The sequence below is a fragment of the Rattus norvegicus genome, chromosome 4 (assembly GCF_021556685.1).
Source record: "Rattus norvegicus strain SHRSP/BbbUtx chromosome 4, alternate assembly SHRSP_T2T, whole genome shotgun sequence".
NCBI lineage: Eukaryota > Metazoa > Chordata > Mammalia > Rodentia > Muridae > Rattus > Rattus norvegicus.
In genome coordinates, this window is record NC_141537.1 from 82852145 (window position 1) to 82871291 (window position 19147).

A 19147-nucleotide genomic window follows, 5' to 3' on the forward strand; every position below is an offset into this window, starting at 1 on the left:
GCTAGATCAGCGAGTTTTGGGGATTTGCCTGTCTGTGCACCTCAGCACTAGGGCTGCGAATGCACACCACACCTGGCCTTTACACGGGTGCTGGGGATCCAAACACAGGTTCTCATGCTTTATGCTTCTTGCTGGGTCATGTTTTTAACCCTGCAGTTCTCTTTTTGTAAATGTTTCACATATTAAAAAAAAAAATCTTGTGTTGTTATAAATGCGATGCATTTTTTTCTTTCTAAAAGAATGGAAACCAGATTTTTGCCCAATTGTATAGTTATTTAAAGGCTAAGTGCGTGTGCAAGCAGGGGTGGCTATGTTGTATACATGTGGTGGTGATTTTGGCAAGTTGGCCAAAGAATTAACTCTTCAGAGTAGAGTAGAAAGAACATCACAAATCTATTTAATATACTGCACGACCAGTGGCCATGGTGTCAGAACTGCCTGCCTGTCATTTGTAGATGACATTACTGTCTCCCTTATGTGTGATATTAGTTTGTTTGCTTAAAGTTTTTAGAAAATCAGATTTTAATTGTGGCAAAGTATCAATTTTGTTTATATTTTGTACTTTTTTTTAAATAAAGCACATTCTGCAAGGTATTAAACATATTCCCCTGCATTGTCCCAGGAGTTACTTGTTTTGCTTTTGCTGTGCTTGGAGATCAAACCCAGGCCTTAGGCCAGTGATCTGCCAGTGAGCTGCACTCCTGGTCCATCCAGAAGTTTTATTGTCGGATTTTACATTGAGGTTTGTAAAGCACTTGGAGATGTTGTTTGTATGTTAGGAAGTGCAGAAGTGGGGCTGAGAGACGGCTCAGTGGTTAGAGCACTGCTGCTCTTCCAGAGGTCCTGAGCTCAATTCCCAGCAACCACATGGTGGCTCACAGCCATCTGTAATGGGATCCGATGCCCTCTTCTGGTGTGTCTGAAGACAGCTACAGTGTACCCACATACATAAAATAAATAAATCTTAAAAAAAAAAAACAAGAAAAAGAAAAAGGAAGTGTAGAAGGTATGCTATGGAGTTTAGAAGGCTGGCGTTGCTCAATTTATTTTTTGAACTTCCATCTTGAAAGAAATATTTAAATGCACTTGGCTTATTTACTTTTTGTTCACTATTTGTAACTTCTTTCTTGAGTTTTTTAGAAAAAGAGTCATCATAAAAGTGCATGATTTAGATTTCCTCCTTTTGCAAAAGAGTATTTTGTGAAATAATACTTATCATGAAAAGTTTTTGTCTTAGAAATGTAAACAGTAGGGTGATTAAAAAGTACATTCTTGATCCAAGTGCAGGAGCCATGGCGATTGGGCTGTGTTTTTCTGTACAACACTGACACTCATATTTAACTGTTGACAGCAAATTGTAAGTTAAGTGGGGTTACAGTATACACTCTGTTTTGCAGTGTGCTGTTAGTATGACACCTCACACGGTCATCCACTTACCTTTTTAAGTAGATGTGTGTTACTCCATTGTGTAGCTATAAAATGACTTACTTAGGGGTTGGGGATTTGGCTCAGTGGTAGAGCACTTGCCTAGCAAGCGCAAGGCCCTGGGTTCGGTCCCCAGCTCCGGAAAAAAGAAAAAAAAATGACTTACTTAGTAAACATAGTGGCTTTATACTGTTACAGTAATTATCACATTTGCCTGTATGGATATCTGCTTTGTGGAGGTGTGAAGTTTTTACTAATTGACTAATTTTAATTTTATGTAGGATGAGAAAGCCAAATGCAATAAATATGCTGATGAACTTGCGCAAATGGAGCTGAAGTGGAAAGAGCAAGTGAGAATTGCTGAGAATGTAAAACTCGAACTCGCTGAGCTAGAGGACAGTTACAGTGTAAGTTCAGAGAATGTAAGACTGGAACTCGCTGAGCTAGAGGACAGTTACAGTGTAAGTTCAGAGGCTTGACCCATGGTGCTTAGTGAGCCCGGTCCTGATCCATGTGCCCCCCATAAAACACCAGCCAAGCACAGGTTCCATGCAGATGTCCTGGATATTTAATTACATACAGGTTATTCACTAGCCTGAGAAAAGGGCCTCCCACATGCATTTGTTAATGTGGCTTTAGTTCTGTGGGTTCAGGTGGACTTTGAAATTTACCTTTTAAAAAAGTTTTTAGTACATATTATATATAATAATAGGCTTCATTATATTTTCAGGTATCTATCTATCTATAGTATAGATTTAAGTGGATCCTATGTATGAGGAGAAAATAGATGGTAAAAATATTAACGATAATTTCTCCTTTTTTTAAAATTCAGCTACAGTTGGCAGAGAAAGACAAAGAAATAAATTGCCTGGCTTCATTTTTGGAAAATCTCTCAAGGGAGAAGGTATTGAGTGCTGCACTCGCTGTGGACAGCCTGTAACCAGTGTTTGCTTTCTCTTGTCTGACTTCTCTTTGAAAGCTTTCCTCTGTGTCTTCACTGTTATACCTCCTGCTAGTAAACAGTAATTTGTGTACCATTCTCATTTCCAGATGCCACATCTGCCAATTTTTGAGAAATATGCCAAGTGGTGAAAATTGCTAGTTTGGGCTCCAACACATACTTTGCATTTAACAATAAGCTAAGTTTAAAATACTCAAATTTAGGGAAGAAATGAATTTTTAATTGCGTATTTGTTCAGACATAGGTATTTTCTTGAATCTGTTAACTAAAGGAGAAGGATTGTTACTGTTTCTTGCTAATGTAAAGTTCAAGCCTTAAACAGAACTACAATTGTGAAACTTGTGTCTTCTGTTTTAGCTTGATGCTTGCTGGTGTGTACAGATGCATTAGTAGTCAGGGGCAGAGTTCCGTGGTGTAGTAGAATGTGCAGCTGTTGGATGATCTGCCTAAGGAATGATCTTCAGGTTGTCACTCTGCTACAGAATAAGATTTTCAGACTCATCACTTCCCTGGTTGTCTTTTGTCATTCTGTCAGGAAAGCCCTTTTGTCTTCTCATATTGATGTTTGTATTCTGTGGTTTGACAATAGTCTGCTAATTCACTAGTGTCCAGCAGCCAGTTGTGCTGTCACTGTGAGATAGCATTGCCCTCCTGTATAGGCCAGTGACTCAGCTGCATAAGCTTGCTTCTCCTGCAGGTCAGTTAGGTACTACTATTAAACTACTTCATAATACTTTCCATAATTTTTAAATATGCAGATATGTATGTGTATGTTTATGCTTGTTGGTGTCTGTCTCATCTACTTAACTGCATGTCTGTGAAGAATGCACATTGTACCTGTTTTCCTCATTGTATCTGCAGTCCTTTACAATACCTGCTGTTTGAAGTCAAGCATTTGTTAAATGGAGAAACTAATGGAGCAAATATAATTCATAGCATTTGCCTTTGAAAAAATTTGATGGAAGAAATATACTGAGATCAGTAGCTTTATTGACAGTTTTAAAAATACCAACCTTTTCAGGAACATTGTGTTGGACACTTGTTATCTGCTTTCTTTTACTAGTAATATTGCTATTACTACTACTATACCACCACCACCATTATTATTATTATTATTATTATTATTATTATTATTATTATTATTATATCTTTGAACTTGTTCTCGGTTTCCTGTAGTATGGCATTGTTTCTATCACGTTAAAAGTTTTTAAGTATTTGCATTGTGAGTCAAACAGTCTGTTTAATATTTTGTGTCTGTTCCTTGAGTATTTCTGAGAACTCTAAAACCTGCCAAAGCTTCTGAGATTAGGGTTAGGTTCTTGTTAGTCATCACTCACCCCTAGGTGCACACACCTTGCTTGCCTAGAAGGGAGCAGTAGTGGAGTGGGTAAGCGCTGACTCCCCTGCTGTTTGTGGTTACAGAGTCATCTGTTATATGTATGAGCGCTTACCAGCACATATGTGTGCACGTGCTCTTCCCTACACCCCTTCTCATGGTTTTTTGAGGGGAGGAAGTAAAAAGGAAGCACAGTGTAGACTAGGGAGGATGGGACGGAGGCAGTATAGGAGGAAGAGTGTCCTTCCCTTAGAACTGCTGTTAGCTTTGCTGTGAGTGCTGGGAACTGAGCCTGGATCCTTGGCAAAAACAAGTATTGTCAACCCCCAAGCTATCTCTTTACCTCCTCCTGCTTGAAGAGTCAGGTTTCATTAAGTAACCAAGCTTGACTTTGAACTCATTATTTAGTCAGGTATCTTCAAACTCTGGTGATCTCCTATCTCAGCCTCCTGACAACTTCTTTTAGAAGGCTTTTTTTTGTTTGTTTGTTTTTATCAATGTGTTGCCTGCGTGTTTATCTGTGTATTTTGTGTATGTCTGCTCATGGAGCCCAGAAGACAGCATCAAATCCCTCAGGAACTAGAGTTTTAGACAGTTAGAGACCGTCATGTAAGTGATAGGAATTTTGTACCGAGGTCCTCTGGAAGAGCAGCCAGTGCTCTTAACTGCTAAGCCATCTTTCCAGCTTTATAATTCTGTTTTTCTTAGGAGCAGCAGTTTTGCTAAGACTTACACTTAGATTATCTGTATGGTTTTGTAGATCAAGGACTGCTTCATTGGATTGCCATAGTTTGAAGCCACTAGAGTGAAATTAGTGGATTCCTGAGAAATTTAATCTTTATAGCATTTCTCTTTGAGAGGGGCAGCTTGAGATGGTGGTCTCCTGCTATGCATCCTCTAGCTTCCAGGTACTAGGACTATACCATATATAAACATTGAAATGCCAAAATCTCTTATAGAGGAAAATGGTGGCTTAGGAGAGGAGGTAGACTGAGTCACATGGATGCTGAGGCCTGAAATCTAGCTTGTTTAGGGTCTCTCCCTCTTCCTCCAGCTTCCTCTTTTTCATCCCTCCTCCCCCAGCCCCCTTCATAGTTTTTTGGATGGTGCTGGGCAGTCAGACCTAAATCCTTCTGCAGGATAGACTAGGGGAGGGTTCTGCCATTAAACTGCATTTTTAGCTCTGAGACGGGGTTTTCATTAGAATCTAGGCTTGCCTTGAATTCACTTTGTATCTTAGCCTTGCCTCAACCTTGGAATCCTTCCTCTACCTCTCAATTGCTAGGATATTGTTTTTAAATATTGGCAGTTTAAGATATTCTATTTCCATCTTAGAATCATTTTGTCAGTTCATGGAGAAGCCTGGTGGAATTTTTTACATTAGGATTTCATTGTATCTGCAGCTAGTCTGAGGGGAAATACTACTGTAAAAACAATTTCCTGTCTGTACTTGATATGTATCCCTCCATTTGTGCTGTCTTTAATCACACTCAGGATAAGCACTCTGCATCCTTTTGCTAACTTCCTAGGCATTTTCTCTCACTGGTTTCACTGACTAGAACTATACTTTTCATTCTCTTCTTTGTTGTTTATATATAGGTATATAACTGACTATATGTTGACTTTGAATCTTGCAACCTGCTAAATTCACTCATTCTCCTAACTACTCTGCTGTAGCGTCTTTCTGTACGTACAGTTGTATCCTCTGAATAAAGACAGACTTATTTCCTTTTCAGTCTCTGCCTTAATCTTGTCTTAGTCACAAGTTAGGACAAGTTATGTTGAAGAGAATTAGGGAGTACAGAATTCTTTACTTCTATTTAACCTGCATTTGATTTTTTTACTTTATATACTTTATGACTTTTTTTTTCAAGTTAAAGGAAATTATTTGTTATTCTCTTGCTGGATTTTTAAAAGCTCTGAATGAATCTTGGATTTTTCTGCACACATTGAATGTTTTTTCATTGTTCACATGATTTTTTGATGCTTCTCGTCCTGACGTCATAGAGACTTGTTAGCTCTGTGTTTGGCTCTTTGCTTATTTGTCTTTGTTTTGTTCATTTTAGGAACTTACAAAGAGTTTAGAAGATCAAAAAGGAAGGAAAATGGAAGGCCAGAGCCCTCAACAAGTCTCACGGTGTCTTAACACCTGCTCTGAGCAGAGTGGGCTCCTCCCTACACTGCCGGCTGCCCAGCCAGTTCTTCAGTATGGGAACCCTTACACCGCACACGAGACAAGAGGTTAGCCACGCATTTCTGTCATGGAGTTAGCTGACTCTAAGATACACAGCTTTTATTTTCTTGGAATTAAGAGAGCTGAGGGTATAATCAACTAGTAAATTCATGTAATTTTCACTTTAATGTTTAGTATTATTATCGACATCTACAGGTCATACGTCATGAATGAGGAGTCTTAATTGCTCATCACAGACTCAGTTCTTAGATTTGTGGGCTAAAAATAAAAATGTAAACAGTCTTGCTCTGTAACCCAGCCTGGCATGTGCTACCATGCCTACGTGGCTTCTATGGCTCTTCTTCCTATGTAGTGCGGAGGCGCCCAGGCCTTTCCGAGCTTCAGGGAAGTCTGTTCCACTGAGCCACACCTGAGTTCCTGTTTGCTTCTCTGTATCATCATAACTACATGGAGAGGTGCTAGTTTCTTATAACTAGTTTCATCCAGTTTCCCCCTAAATGTTTCTTTTGTAATTCTTATTACAGATGGAGCAGATGGTGCTTTTTATCCAGATGAAATCCAGAGGCCACCTGTGCGCGGCCCATCTTGGGAAGACAACGTTGTCTGTAGCCAGCCTGCTCGAAACCTTAGCAGGCCAGATGGTTTAGAAGACCCGGAGGATAGCAGAGTAAATTGGTTTTTAATTATTTGAGCCTGCCTGCTTTTGTGATTTCTGGCTTAGGTGAAGTGTTAAGGGTATATGTCTACAAAGACTATGAATTTGCATTTGCATCCTGATTTTCTTTTGAAAAACCTGTGTGTTTGAAAGCCCAACCAGTGTTGGGCAGTGGTGGCACATGCCTTTAATCCCAGCACTCAGGAGGCAGAGGCAGGCAGATCTCTGAGTTCCAGGACAGCCTGATCTACAGGATAGCCATGGCTATACAGAGAAACCCTGTGTATGGGGGTGAGGTGGGGTGGGGAGTGGGTTGGGGAGGGAGAGTTTTCAGACTTAACACTTCAGGGTTTATATACTAAAGATTAAGTTCAGAGGATGATTGGGATGTATCAGTTTTATCAGTTAGTGTAACCTTAATTATGACTTTCTAAGTAAGTATCTGCAGTTCTTTGATTGTGGTCTACTGGCCTAGAAAAAACAAAGTATGAGGGCTCAAAGACAAAGACTGTAAAGCAGAGTACTGCCATTTCAGTTTTATAGTTCTATCCTGGGAAGTTTAAGGTAAATTTTATTGTCTTTATCATATAATAGTTTTCTTTTTTTGAGAAATTCCCCCTTCTAGACGTCCTTAATACATGATGTTTCTTTTTCTAGTAGCAACATAAAAATGGTGATAATCAAATTAGCTTATATGGCATAAGATTATTATTATTTTGTTTTTGAGACAAGGTCTTTCTACATAGCCCTGGCTGTGCTGGAACCAGGGTGTTCTCCTACTCATAGGAATCCACCTGCCTCTCCTCCCAGTGCTGGGACAGAATGCATGAGCCACCATATCTGGCTAAAAGCTAATTTTTAAGAGATTTTCCCCATTTAGTGAATACAGTTTCCTAGAACAGCTCTTTTGTGGGTGGGGACTCCTTTTCTGAGAGCAGCCCTTAGATTTCCTGTGCAGTGAGGTACATTTCAAGGAGATGGTTTCTCGTGCTCTTTGCAAGTACAGTGTATCATGACCTGTTTCTCATTTAATATAGTTTGCTGCATTTAATTGCTATTAACCTTTGCAGAAACTGATCAGTGTTCAGACAGGCATGATTTTAGACCTAGTGTTCAACACTCATAATGGAGAAAAATGTATTTCTCCCTCCTGCCTTTTGGCCTTCTGTGTCCATTACTGGGAATAATTAGGAAAACTGTCAGAACTTTTGTAGCCTGTTTAAGGTCTCTAGTATTATCTTACTGCTCTTTTTTACAGTTTTACTTTACATTTTGCATATTTAATCTCATCATTCTTGGCATAGATGTTACATGTGAGAAGCCTTTCTTTTCCATAATCCTCTGCTTTGGCTTAATTAGCAGAATGTTCTTTCTGGTCTGTGTGCTTTGCCCTCCTGCAAACCCGTGAGAAGCAATGTTAGTGTCTCGGGCTCATCTGCTGAGATGCTTAGGTTGGGGAATGAGATAGAAGAGTTCTTACTGTGCGTGCCTGGAGTGTTTGTATTTTATAAACATGAGTTTTTTGTATTTTTTATTTACATTTAAAATTTCAAAAATTCTTGTCCTTTAACAGCAAAACCATTTGCAAATAAGGAATTTTATTATGTAGTTTTAGTAAGAATATAGACAGTCAATTTTGCTGTGGGAGTGTTTCATAGTCACAGTGGGCAGCTTGGAGTCAAAGTTGAGATGTCCTACTCTTTCAGCCTATGCTGTGGCCTCCAGCTGCCACTTCCTCTCTTGTACTAGAAGCTGGTGACTTTCAGAACCCTTTATAAGTCTCATTTACCTAATACTTGTAACGATATGTCGGGGTAAATGTTTCTCTAGCTCTTTGCCTGCCGAGCCCTGCATGCGTGATAAGTCACTTGTTTATCACAGCAGCTCTAAGAGGTGGGCCGTCAGCTTTGCTAGTTGGCTGGTGGAAGAAGCTGAGTACTGGTTAAGTTATTAAATCACACAATCACACCGCTGGTAAAGCAGATGCGGGATCAGAACCTCTTCAGGTCATCCGTGAAAGCTGGGGTTGAACTGTCTCTCAGCTGTGGTTACACTAGAGCTCTGTACTTCTCATAGCACCCTGAACATTTTCCTCTCTAACATTTCCTAGGTCAGAAGCCATACCTAATAAGTACTCATGTATTAATATATTTAGTAACCTTTAAAAATAGAATGTCTAAATTAAAAGATTGTGTTTATTTTTAAATAAGCGCAGTTACCATTAGGATGAGTGACTACTGGCCACCGTACACCTTCCTGAGCCTTGGGATCACCGGACAAGCTGACCACTCACTTCACGCTAGATTGTACACGGCACTTGCTTTGTGTCTCAGCAGTGCCAGAGCCTCAGCCTCTCAAAGCTAAGGAGCCCTAGAGAGGACTATTAGCTCTACCCAGAGCTGAACCTGAGCAGGTGGTGGATTGGTTTTTCAATGCTATCTGACAAACACAAGATTAAAATCCAATGGAAACTGTATGAATGTCTGTGGTACCCCAGGTTTGTTCATACCCAGTGTTTAGAACCATAATCTAAGTCTTTGCGACTCAGTAAGTGTGGTTTGTATACAAACACTACTACAGCCTCCAGGATGGCCAGATGCGGAGGCTTTGCTGCCTCCAGCCTCCCGAGAATGAGCGGATGTGCGGTCACTGTCTCGTGCAGCGACCCAGACTTCTGATCCTGCTGTTTAGATATTTCCATCTCTCAGTACACAGTTCCTTCCTACTTTCATGCATTTTTTTCTTCATTCTTATTTCTAGTAAGGTGTTTTATTGCAGCTTTCTGAATAAGCCTTTAATAATGACCCCCCCCCCACTGAAGATAGTTTTGTTGATATACATGTTTCTGTCATAATCTTAGCATTTCTTGTAAAAAGTGTGGTTCTCATAGAGTCTTGTGACTCGAATTGTTGAAAATCACACTTTGAAAGAATCAGGGCTGCTCCCCATTTGTCACAATGCACTGCTTGTGGCTTCATTTTAAATTGGCCATCACATTAGAAGCCCTTATTCCAGTGTGTTTGCAGAAACATGTACAACAGGGTTTGATTCATTTTTACTAAGTAGCCTGAAAAGTACAGTGGAGGATTCCTTTCTAGATCTTTGTTTCTCTTGATGAGGCAGAAATAGGTTTCCTTCCCTTTCTGGTTTCACTTTTGTTTTTAACCTCCTATGCTGTTTAAAATTTAGGTTCCCTTAGAATGGTCACCTGGGCAGCAGTTGAGATACAGTTCCCCGTGTACAGTGAGAAGCTCGTGCTCAGAGAGTCAGGGCTGTGCAGCCAGCACGGAGTCACTTTGGAAACATGTTTTGCCCGCTATAAGGGAAAGAAAGTCAAATCATACGTACCGTACCATACCATACCATACCATACCATACCATACCATACCATACCATACCATACTAGGTCTTCTGGATCCCCCAGCATGTTTTCAAAAAGTTAACCACTATTTTAGCATGCATTTATGGAAACACATGGAAAATGTGCATGCTTCCTTTATTGCTGGATAATATTCCATCATCTGAATATTCCATATACATACCTAGATTTATTTTTTTGTATGTGAGTGTTTGCCCTATGTATGTCTGTGCCCCATGCATGGCCTGGTCTAGCAGAGGCCAGAAGCAAGCATTGATCCCTAGAACTGGAGTTCCAGGCAGTTGTGAGCCACTGTGTGGATGCTGGGAACTGAACCTGGGTTCTTTGCAAGAACCGGTGAGTGCCCTTAACCATTGAGCCATCTCACCAGTCCCTTGATAGTGCATATTTTATGTTTCTTTATTGGATTGCATCATTTTCCCTTTAGGCTACTGTGAACAGTGCTTTTCTGGACACTATGTAGAAGTCATTGTTGGGATAATACTTCTTTTCACTTTCTAGAGGAAAGTGGATTACTAGGGAGCGTTAGTATAATGTAACCGCTAAAGTAGAATCCAAGGGGTGGAACTGCTTGGCCATGTGGCCACAGTCTTTAACCTTTTGAAGGCTTCCTTAGTTTTCACAGTGGCTGCATGATGCTACGTTCCCGTCGGTATTACCAGGTTCCAGTTCTCCGCAAGCTGACTGATACTTCATTACTCTAAATGCCTGCTTTGAAACTGTAGTCGGTTAGAGCGGGTATGAAGCTGCTGTCTCGTGCTGTTGATGTGCCTAATGATGTCAACTGCTTTCCTTGTGCTGATAAATGGTCTTTGGACAAATATATTCAAGTTTTTGCTTGTTTCTAAATCAGATTATTAGATTTATCATTTGCAAAATGATATATTATTTATAAAATAAAATAAATATATTCCCCTATTCTGTGGGGTTTCTTCACTTTGTAGGTAGAGTTCATAGCTGCACGAAAGTGATTTTAAGTTTTGGCGAGGTCAGATTTATCTGGTAATTTTGTTGCTTATTCATTTCTTGTCTGTATATAAGCAACTGTTGCCTGCCTAGGAGTTTGGATGTCACCGGAAGGGTTTTAGTTTTAGCTCTTTTTTTGTTCTTTGGTCCATTTTGGGTTGAGTTTTGAATATGGAGGGAAAGGTTTGAAAACTTTAGTTTGAAAATTAATAGAGATCTTGTAAAGTAGAGATCTGCCTTTTAAAATCCCTTTAAATGGCTTTAAATTTCACAGTTCAGTGTGTTCTTTCACTGATAAATTACTAGAAATGAGTACATGGTAAAGCTTGAACATAATATAAAAAGAAGAGGAGTATTGATGAGCATCACCTAAGGTTTTGAGAGGCAGGGGTATCTCCTGATTTTAAATCCGCTGACTGGTCAGTCACTCAGACCTTCTTTGTCTTACGTATTGATTACTGGCATTATCAAATGCTTCAGTTTCTTACAGGATGCATACTTTTGAATTAAAGTAGTAATTACCAGCTAGCAAAGATTTATGCAGTGCCGAGCCCTTCCCACTTGGTGCTCATTACAGATCCCCGAGTATTTCAGCTAATAATTCCTGCAGAGGTAGACGAAGTACCACATGTGCAACGAAGAGTCTAATGGTTACTTGATTGCTGACTTCTGAATATATTGTGCTGTGAAGGAGAGGTAGCCCCTCTTCTTTCTTGGTGTCAAAGTGCTAAGATTCACATAGTGTATGTTTTCATGTATGTGAGTGTTTTGCTTGTATGTGCATGTCTGTGTACCACGTGCATGGCTGCTGCCTAAGGAGGCCAGAAAAGGGCAACAGATACCCTTGAGCTAGAGTTGCAGGCGTTTGTGAGCCATAATGTGGAACCTGGGATAGAACCCTGGCCCTTCTGCAACTGTCACCTACCGAGCCAGCTCTCAGCCCCACACTTAAAAACGTTTTTTAAAAAAGATTTATTTATTTCATGTATGTGAGTACAATGTCGCTGTCTTCAGCCACACCAGAAGAGGGCATCAGATCCCATTATAGATGGTTGTGAGCCACCATGTGGTTGCTGGGAATTGAACTCAGGATCTCTGGAAGAGTAATCAGTGCTGTTAACTGATGACCCATCTCTCCAGATCTTAATGTATTTTTAAGTAAACAATTCTGTAACAATTCACCCTAAGCAACCAGTTTCCAGAGTTTTGTCTTGAAAAGCAGAGACTCTATTCTTATTAAGCACATCCCTTGTCCTGAAAAAACCACACTTCTGATTGGTCTTCTTGAATGATTACTCTAGGTATCCTTGTAATCACAAAATATTTGTTTTTTTTTTTTTGTTTTTTTTTTTTTTGTAATTGGCTTATTATTTTTTCTTTTTTTCGGAGCTGGGGACTGAATCCAGGGCCTTGCGCACTCTACCATTGAGCTAAATCCCCAACCCCTCTAATTGGCTTATTTTTAAAGGACCATTTATAGTATAAGCATGTTAGAATTACCTTCTAAAAAGTCTTTTTACACTTCCATTTTGTGTGTGTGTGTGTGTGTGTGTGTGTCTGTGTGTGTGTGTGTGTGTGTGTACATAGGCATATATGCAGATAGCCCTGAGGACCAGAAGAGTGTGTCAGATATCCAGGAGTTAGAGTTGCAGGTAATTGTGGGCTTAACAGATGTGTTTGCTAGGAATTGAACTTGGGTCTTCTGGAAAAACAAGTGTTCTTTAATGTTGACCCTTCTGTTTAGTTACTGTTCTGCTGCTGTAAAAAGATGCTATGATTAAGAAGAAAGCATTTAATTGGGGCTGGCTTACAGTCTCACAGAGTGAGTCCATACCATCATGGCAGGAAGCAGGCATGGCATTGGAGCAGTAGCTGAGAGCTCATATACAGAACCCACCAGACAGAAAGAGCCTTAATCCCCCAAAACAGTTCCAGCTAAAACCAGTTGTTCCAGTATACGAGCCCATTGATACCATTCTCATTCAGACTACCACGGCATCTTAACAGTCCAGACGGCTTTACAATATACTGTTCATCTTCAGTTTCTAGTATGATTGGACTCAAGTTTATTATTTTAAAAATTAACCAATGATAATTTCATTCTTTTAACTTATGTGATCAAATACTAAAATATATTCAAATTTTTGAGTTATTTTGTGTTTAACCCTTCATCCCCTAATTCTATTAAGGGTCTGCCTTAATAGTGTCATTCCCAGTCCAGTCTGCCATTTTTATTGACACAGACTTGGGAATAAAGTAAAGGATAGACTGTAGCATACTTTTTTTTTTTTTTTTTTGGTAGACTACTGATTCATTACATGTTTTCAGTTCTTTTTTTAAAGGGGACTACATTTAAAATTCCTCTTTCATCTCAGTTTAATAGACAAAAATCTTTTTAAAAAACCACTATTTTATATACTAAGAATTAAATACTTTGCAAAAGCCACTCAGTGGTGAGGTGGTATATTCATATAATCTCAGCAGAAGCAGGATGATTACTGCAAGTTCAAGTGGTCATTACCCAGCTCTGTATCGCCCAAAGGGGCCATTCTCTAATTGTTTTCTATGTGAGTCTACTTCGTGTCTATCTGCCATAAAAATGTAATGAAAAAGAAACAGCCTATTTTCCTGAGTTTATATATTTCAACTGGAAGACAGATGTACAAACTATATATAAGATTTTATGTTTACTAGAATTTAGGGTTCCTCTTCTCTGGGAAGCACATTCTTCAGAAGGATCCAGTATATGAACTGTTCATTCAGGAAGTGGTCCTGGAATGAGTCCATTATGGCTGTAAACATATTAAGTGGAGATCTGATTGATCATTTCGTATATTAATATGAGTTTATACATCATAATTACAGGAGGTAGCTGCCTTGAAGACTTTGCATACTTCATGGTTCAAGCTATCTTCCAAAGAGGTCATTTCTTAACTTCGTAAGAAATTGCTTTTAACTGTGGTGGTGGTGGCACAGGTCTTTAAATACAGCACTTGGGAGGAAGAGGCAGCAGATAGATCTCTGTGAATTTGAGGCCAGCCTGGTCTACAAAGCGAGATCCAGTAGAGCCAGTGCCACACAGTGAAACTCTGTCCTGAAAGAGAAGTTGTTGTCTTTCAGTGTAACAGCCAGAGTTCAATATTTATTATTTATTATTTGAGACAGAGGTTCACTTTGTAGTGACTGGCTGGAAAGCATGTTGACCAGGGCAGTCTCAACTCCTGGAGATCACCTGCCGTTGGCTTCCGAGTGCTGCTATTCAGGGTGTGTGACCGCACTGGACTTCTGCTGTAGTGCTTTTGAGAGCCTGCTTGGTGTGCGGTCCAGGCCTTTCTCTTCCTCAGCCTTCCAAGTGCTAGGATGACAGACATGTGCTACCCTTAGAATTTCTTTTTTAAAAGATAGTGATATTTAGGATTATTGACAGTTTATGTATGGCTTAGAAAGTAGAAATTGCTTTTATTCTCTTTCCTCCTAGTATTTAACAAGCAGGGCAATGGCAAGTGATAGACTGTCTTTATACTGTACCGTTCATTGGTTGGTTCATGGTTGCTTACAAAACTGGTGTAAGCTGTTGGCAGTTTAAAATGGGGGCAAGTGGTTAATGAATTATGTTTTTATCCCTTAAAAACTTGTATTCTAGTTTAAATATTTGCCTTTAAGAATTCAAGATTAGAATGCCAAAAAATGTCCTGTTTGTTTTTCCCCTTCATTTTCTTTAATGTTTTTACAGTAGAATTTTTTTTTTTACAAAACTGAAGAAAATAGTTTGAGATTTTATTGTCAGTATTACTTAGTAAGCAGATCCGGTATTTCTGATACCGTGACTAGAAGTCCTATTCCTGGGAGCTTGGGGAATCCCACTTGGAATCAAAGTGGCTTGGATAAGAAATATGACAGGTTCAACATGTCTTATTTGTTCATATAATCTTATTTGTACGTAAATTTTGTTTTATTAGCCCTATTTTCTTTGTCACTCAGTTATCTCTTATGGAAAATGCACGCACAGAGGTGGATGAAAGAGAAGCAGAGAATCAGACAGACACAGACTCTGAGACCTTAAACGCATTTTAATTTTCAAGCAGGGGAAATTAGGTAACAGGCAAGTGGTGTGCCTCTGTGAAAGAGCTCTGCTTTTCTTTGTTCTCATTGCATTTTCCCAGCAACTCTGCTGTTCTTGTGCCTCTCCCCATGGCATGCATGATTAGCGCATTAATTGCAGCTGTGGCACTAGCGTGACTGACTACCCAACAACGGTGCAGTAAATGCAGGTCATAGCTGCCGAGAAGACTTGAAGGAAGGAGGAGTTTGGTTCTGTTTTGTTTTGTGTTCAGTGAGCTTCTTTGTTTGGCTGTTGATTGGTACAAATAGATCTAAAAATGACTCTGTGGGTCAGGCATGGGAATCCACATTAGTGCTTTCTTTGTGATTAGAACGCTGTTCTATAGATTTTTTTGAAATCTGTCAGCATGGTTTGATTTGGCTTTTGATTTTGCTAAATGTGTTTTCCAATTCATCTTGCTAGTGTGTATAATCCAAGAATGTATCCCATAAGCTCATATACTTTATTACTTTTCCTGTATTCATGTTTTCTGAATAGTGTATAATGTGTGTCTATAAACATCTTAACCGAAAAGAATATTGCAAGTTAACAATGACTAGATGGGAATGATTGGAACGTGGTCCCCTCTCATTAGAGCTATAAAAAAACCAGCAAAGTCATGCACACACAGGCTCGGAGAGGCCTACTGTTGGCCTGGCCTCATCAGTGTTCCCACTCAGCACACTGCTAGTGGCTGTCTTCCTCCTCCCTGTGGTCTCACTTATAAGTTGTCAGCTGTGGTCTGGAAGTAATTCCTAAGTGTTAGTTGCATTTAGTTTAGAGTAGTGCGCTAAAAATCTCGTGAAAGGTAAGTCACGTCTTTGTCTGGTGTCTTTGCCTGTGTGTGCTCTGTGTCCATTAATAACTTAGTAGAAGTTTCAGACTGAGGTGTTTGTGTTCAAATAACTAAGTAATGATGGGCTCAAAGCACTAAGAAGTGGTGCTGGCAATTGGATATGCCAGAGAAACATCCATAAAGTTCTTTGTCTTAAAGCTGAAGTACAAGCCAGGCAATGTAGCACACGCTTTAATTCCAGCTCTGGGAGGCAGAGGCAGGTGGGTCTCGTAGTCTGCAGAGTGAGCTTCTGGACAGCCAGAGCTGCACAGAGAAACCCTGTCTCAAAAACCAAACCACAGCAAAAAGTTGAAACACATAGATATTTTGAGATAATAGAGCTCAAACTCATGCTCCAGTGTTGTTTTACTTTGCTTTTGCTAACCTCTCTTACCAGGCCTTGTTTGTAAATTAAAGCTTTTCATAACATGAATGGAAGAAAACCCTCACTTTCAGGAATCTATTATGGGACTTGGAGTGCATGCCCTGGAAATGGGGAGGAGTACATAGTTCAGACAAGTCACATTATTCATCCCTACTGAAATACTCTATATAATTCTTTCAAGTGTGTGTTTATGGGAAAGTTTAAATAATAATAGAGCTAAAAACCAAATTGTGTAATTTAAGTGTCATATGAACTTCCTGAATATATTTATATATTTGGTTTCACTTTTCTCAAAAAGTTGCCCTGGTTTTTTTTGTTTTGTTTTGTTTTGTTGCAGGAAGATGAGAATGTGCCCATTCCTCCTGATCCAGCAAATCAGCATTTACGAGGTCATGGAGCAGGCTTTTGCTTTGATTCCAGGTAAGTTTTTTCCTTTGTAGAATTTTATAGAATTATGTAAGACAAGTGAGTCTAGATTAGTTTCTGGGAGCTTGTTAAAAACACATTGCCCAGAGCTCAGCATACAGAACGTAAATCCCCTTCAGAGTTCCAGCCATTCAGTTTGTCTTACCTTTATGGGTCAGCATGCCATCTTATAAAGAGCTGGAGGCATAAAAACTTTGAAATAGATACTTTTAGATTCTGTGTGTTCTGTTTTGGGTTTGTTCACAGGAGTTCAAGTGCTCACAGAGGCCAGCAAAGGGCATCTGACCTCCTGGAGCTGGAGGTCAGGCAGTTGTGAACCAAGAGGGGCTGCAAGAGCAGTGTGAGCTCCTGAAGCCCCCTAGGTTCTTCGGTTGTTAAACCCGTTAGACACTATGGGAAATGATGAGTTCTGTTCATCCTTGCAATTAACAAAATGAAACAAGACCATTTTTGGTTAGGAAGTTTTTCCAGTAAACCTCATTTCACAGAATGCCTGAGTTTGGTAAATTTTGGTGTTTGTCAGTCCAATTGTAAAACTAAATTTAATAGTGGTTTTCTAAAAAGACAGATCCTGTACATATTACCAAGAATCTAGAAACAGAAAAAGGTTAACCAAACTTGTAAAGACTTTGAGGATAAATTGTTTAGTATAAATAGCTAATTAATTAATTCAACTCATACACGACAAGTGCTATTACAAGTTAATTAGAACATTACCTAATTCTTCATTTTCTTCTTTCTTTAAAAGCTTTGATGTTCACAAGAAGTGCCCCCTCTGTGAATTAATGTTCCCTCCTAACTATGATCAGATCAAATTTGAAGAACACGTTGAAAGTCACTGGAAGGTGTGCCCAATGTGCAGCGAGCAGTTCCCACCTGACTATGACCAGCAGGGCTTTGAAAGGCATGTTCAGACCCATTTTGATCAGAATGTTCTCAACTTCGACTAGTTTTTAGTGAGAGGTAGTAAAATTTAGCAGTTAAAAAACAACCCAAAACTCAGATAGAGGCTAAGGAGACTGCGGGCCTGATGCCCTGATTGAGAACTTTAGAGCGAGCTGTCAATAGGGCCAGGGTACAGCTTTGACTACAATAAATACAGGTTTAATCTGTTAACCTTGTCTGCTTTAAGGAAAGAGTTTCTGCATTTCTATCTCTACCCTGTTAGCAAAAGTGTATGAAGAACACAGGAGTTATTTTAATGTTAAAATTGAAAACATATATGTAATAGTTAATTACCTAGCACAATCAGATTTACAAGTTCCTGTTCACCTTGGTGATTGAGCATGACTACTATTATGTAATAAAAGCATTGATCATAACAGTTCTGTGAAATCATTCTTTGAATATAGAAAAACCCTTACTCAATGAAATGATTTTAAAATCCTACTCAGATGTGGAGCTGCATGAAGAATGAGATGCAAGGTTGAAGAAAACTTTTATATGTGAAACCCTGGCTTTCCGAGTTAATGTGAGGCATATTTAGTTAATTTTATGATAAAATTTTAGCATATTCTGATGACTATTTTTAAATGATTGACTTTGTATTTATAACTAATTGTAATTGTATAAACTATAATGGATCAAGAAAAATCAAGGCATCATCTCTTGTCATTAAATGGCCTCGGTAAATGACCTGGGGCATGGATGGCAGACCGTGCACCATGGTCTTTCTCACATTGTCCTGATGACCACACACCCTGGAGACAATGGTCCTCAGTAAGGGACCAGAAAACAGAATGCACAGCCCAGATCCAACAAGTGGGTCTCTCAGTCACAGCTCTGCAGCGTGCTGTGTGCTAACATGAAGGACAGTGTGAAGGGAGGGCTGCCATGTCGCTGCTGCCTTCACATTATTAGGTTTTCGGCACCCTTTGTATGCACGCACGCACGCACGCACGCACGCACGCACACACGCGCGCACACACACACACACACACACACACACACACACACACACCCACCCCATGGTGGGACTGTTAAAGTGCTTTTCATGTGCTGCTTTAGCAGTTAGTAAAATAGAGACCTGTTCTGAGCAAACTAGATTAAAGATGTTAAGCAAATATTCAGAGTTGGTAGCATTCTGGGCTGCTGTATGTGACCTGCTGCATGCCATGTTGCTGATATAGAGGAGTGTGTGTATTTGAAAAGTTACTTAAGTCTAGGCTGTAGATTCAAATTACCCTAGACTAGGTGGACCAGCATGAGGCATTCAGATGCCAGCTGCCAGGCAGTCCCGGGAGGCAATCCAGCAGTGGTACTTCTTCCAGCTTCCTGGGGAGTTTTTCATAGAATATCCTTGGGCAACCTATGCCCCACATGAGACCTTGGGGCCATGGAGAAGGCTTGGTAAAGTGCTGGCTGTGCTGAGTTCCGACACTCAGCTCTGGTGTGAGAAACCAGACATATCACTGGGGAGACAGAAACAGAAGATCCTTGGAATGTGCTGGTCAGAGTCTAGACAGATCTCTGATCTTCAGGTT

The 19147-nt window shown here is 39.8% G+C and overlaps 1 protein-coding gene across 15 annotated transcripts in view; it reads left to right on the forward strand.

The window, feature by feature from the left end:
• The window catches only part of Tax1bp1 (Tax1 binding protein 1), a 55915-nt gene extending 37927 nt beyond the window's left edge, over positions 1-17988 (forward strand). For 6 of the 15 annotated variants that reach the window (XM_087655959.1, XM_087655956.1, XM_087655958.1 and 3 more), the window contains 6 exons: positions 1707-1886; positions 2258-2329; positions 5789-5963; positions 6441-6583; positions 16576-16658; positions 17413-17986. In XM_087655959.1, coding sequence (XP_087512085.1) covers positions 1707-1886; positions 2258-2329; positions 5789-5963; positions 6441-6583; positions 16576-16658; positions 17413-17614 — 855 coding nt within the window. In that variant the 3' untranslated portion in view covers positions 17615-17986. 15 annotated transcript variants of the gene reach the window in all.
• Positions 17989-19147: the final 1159 nt, after the last annotated feature.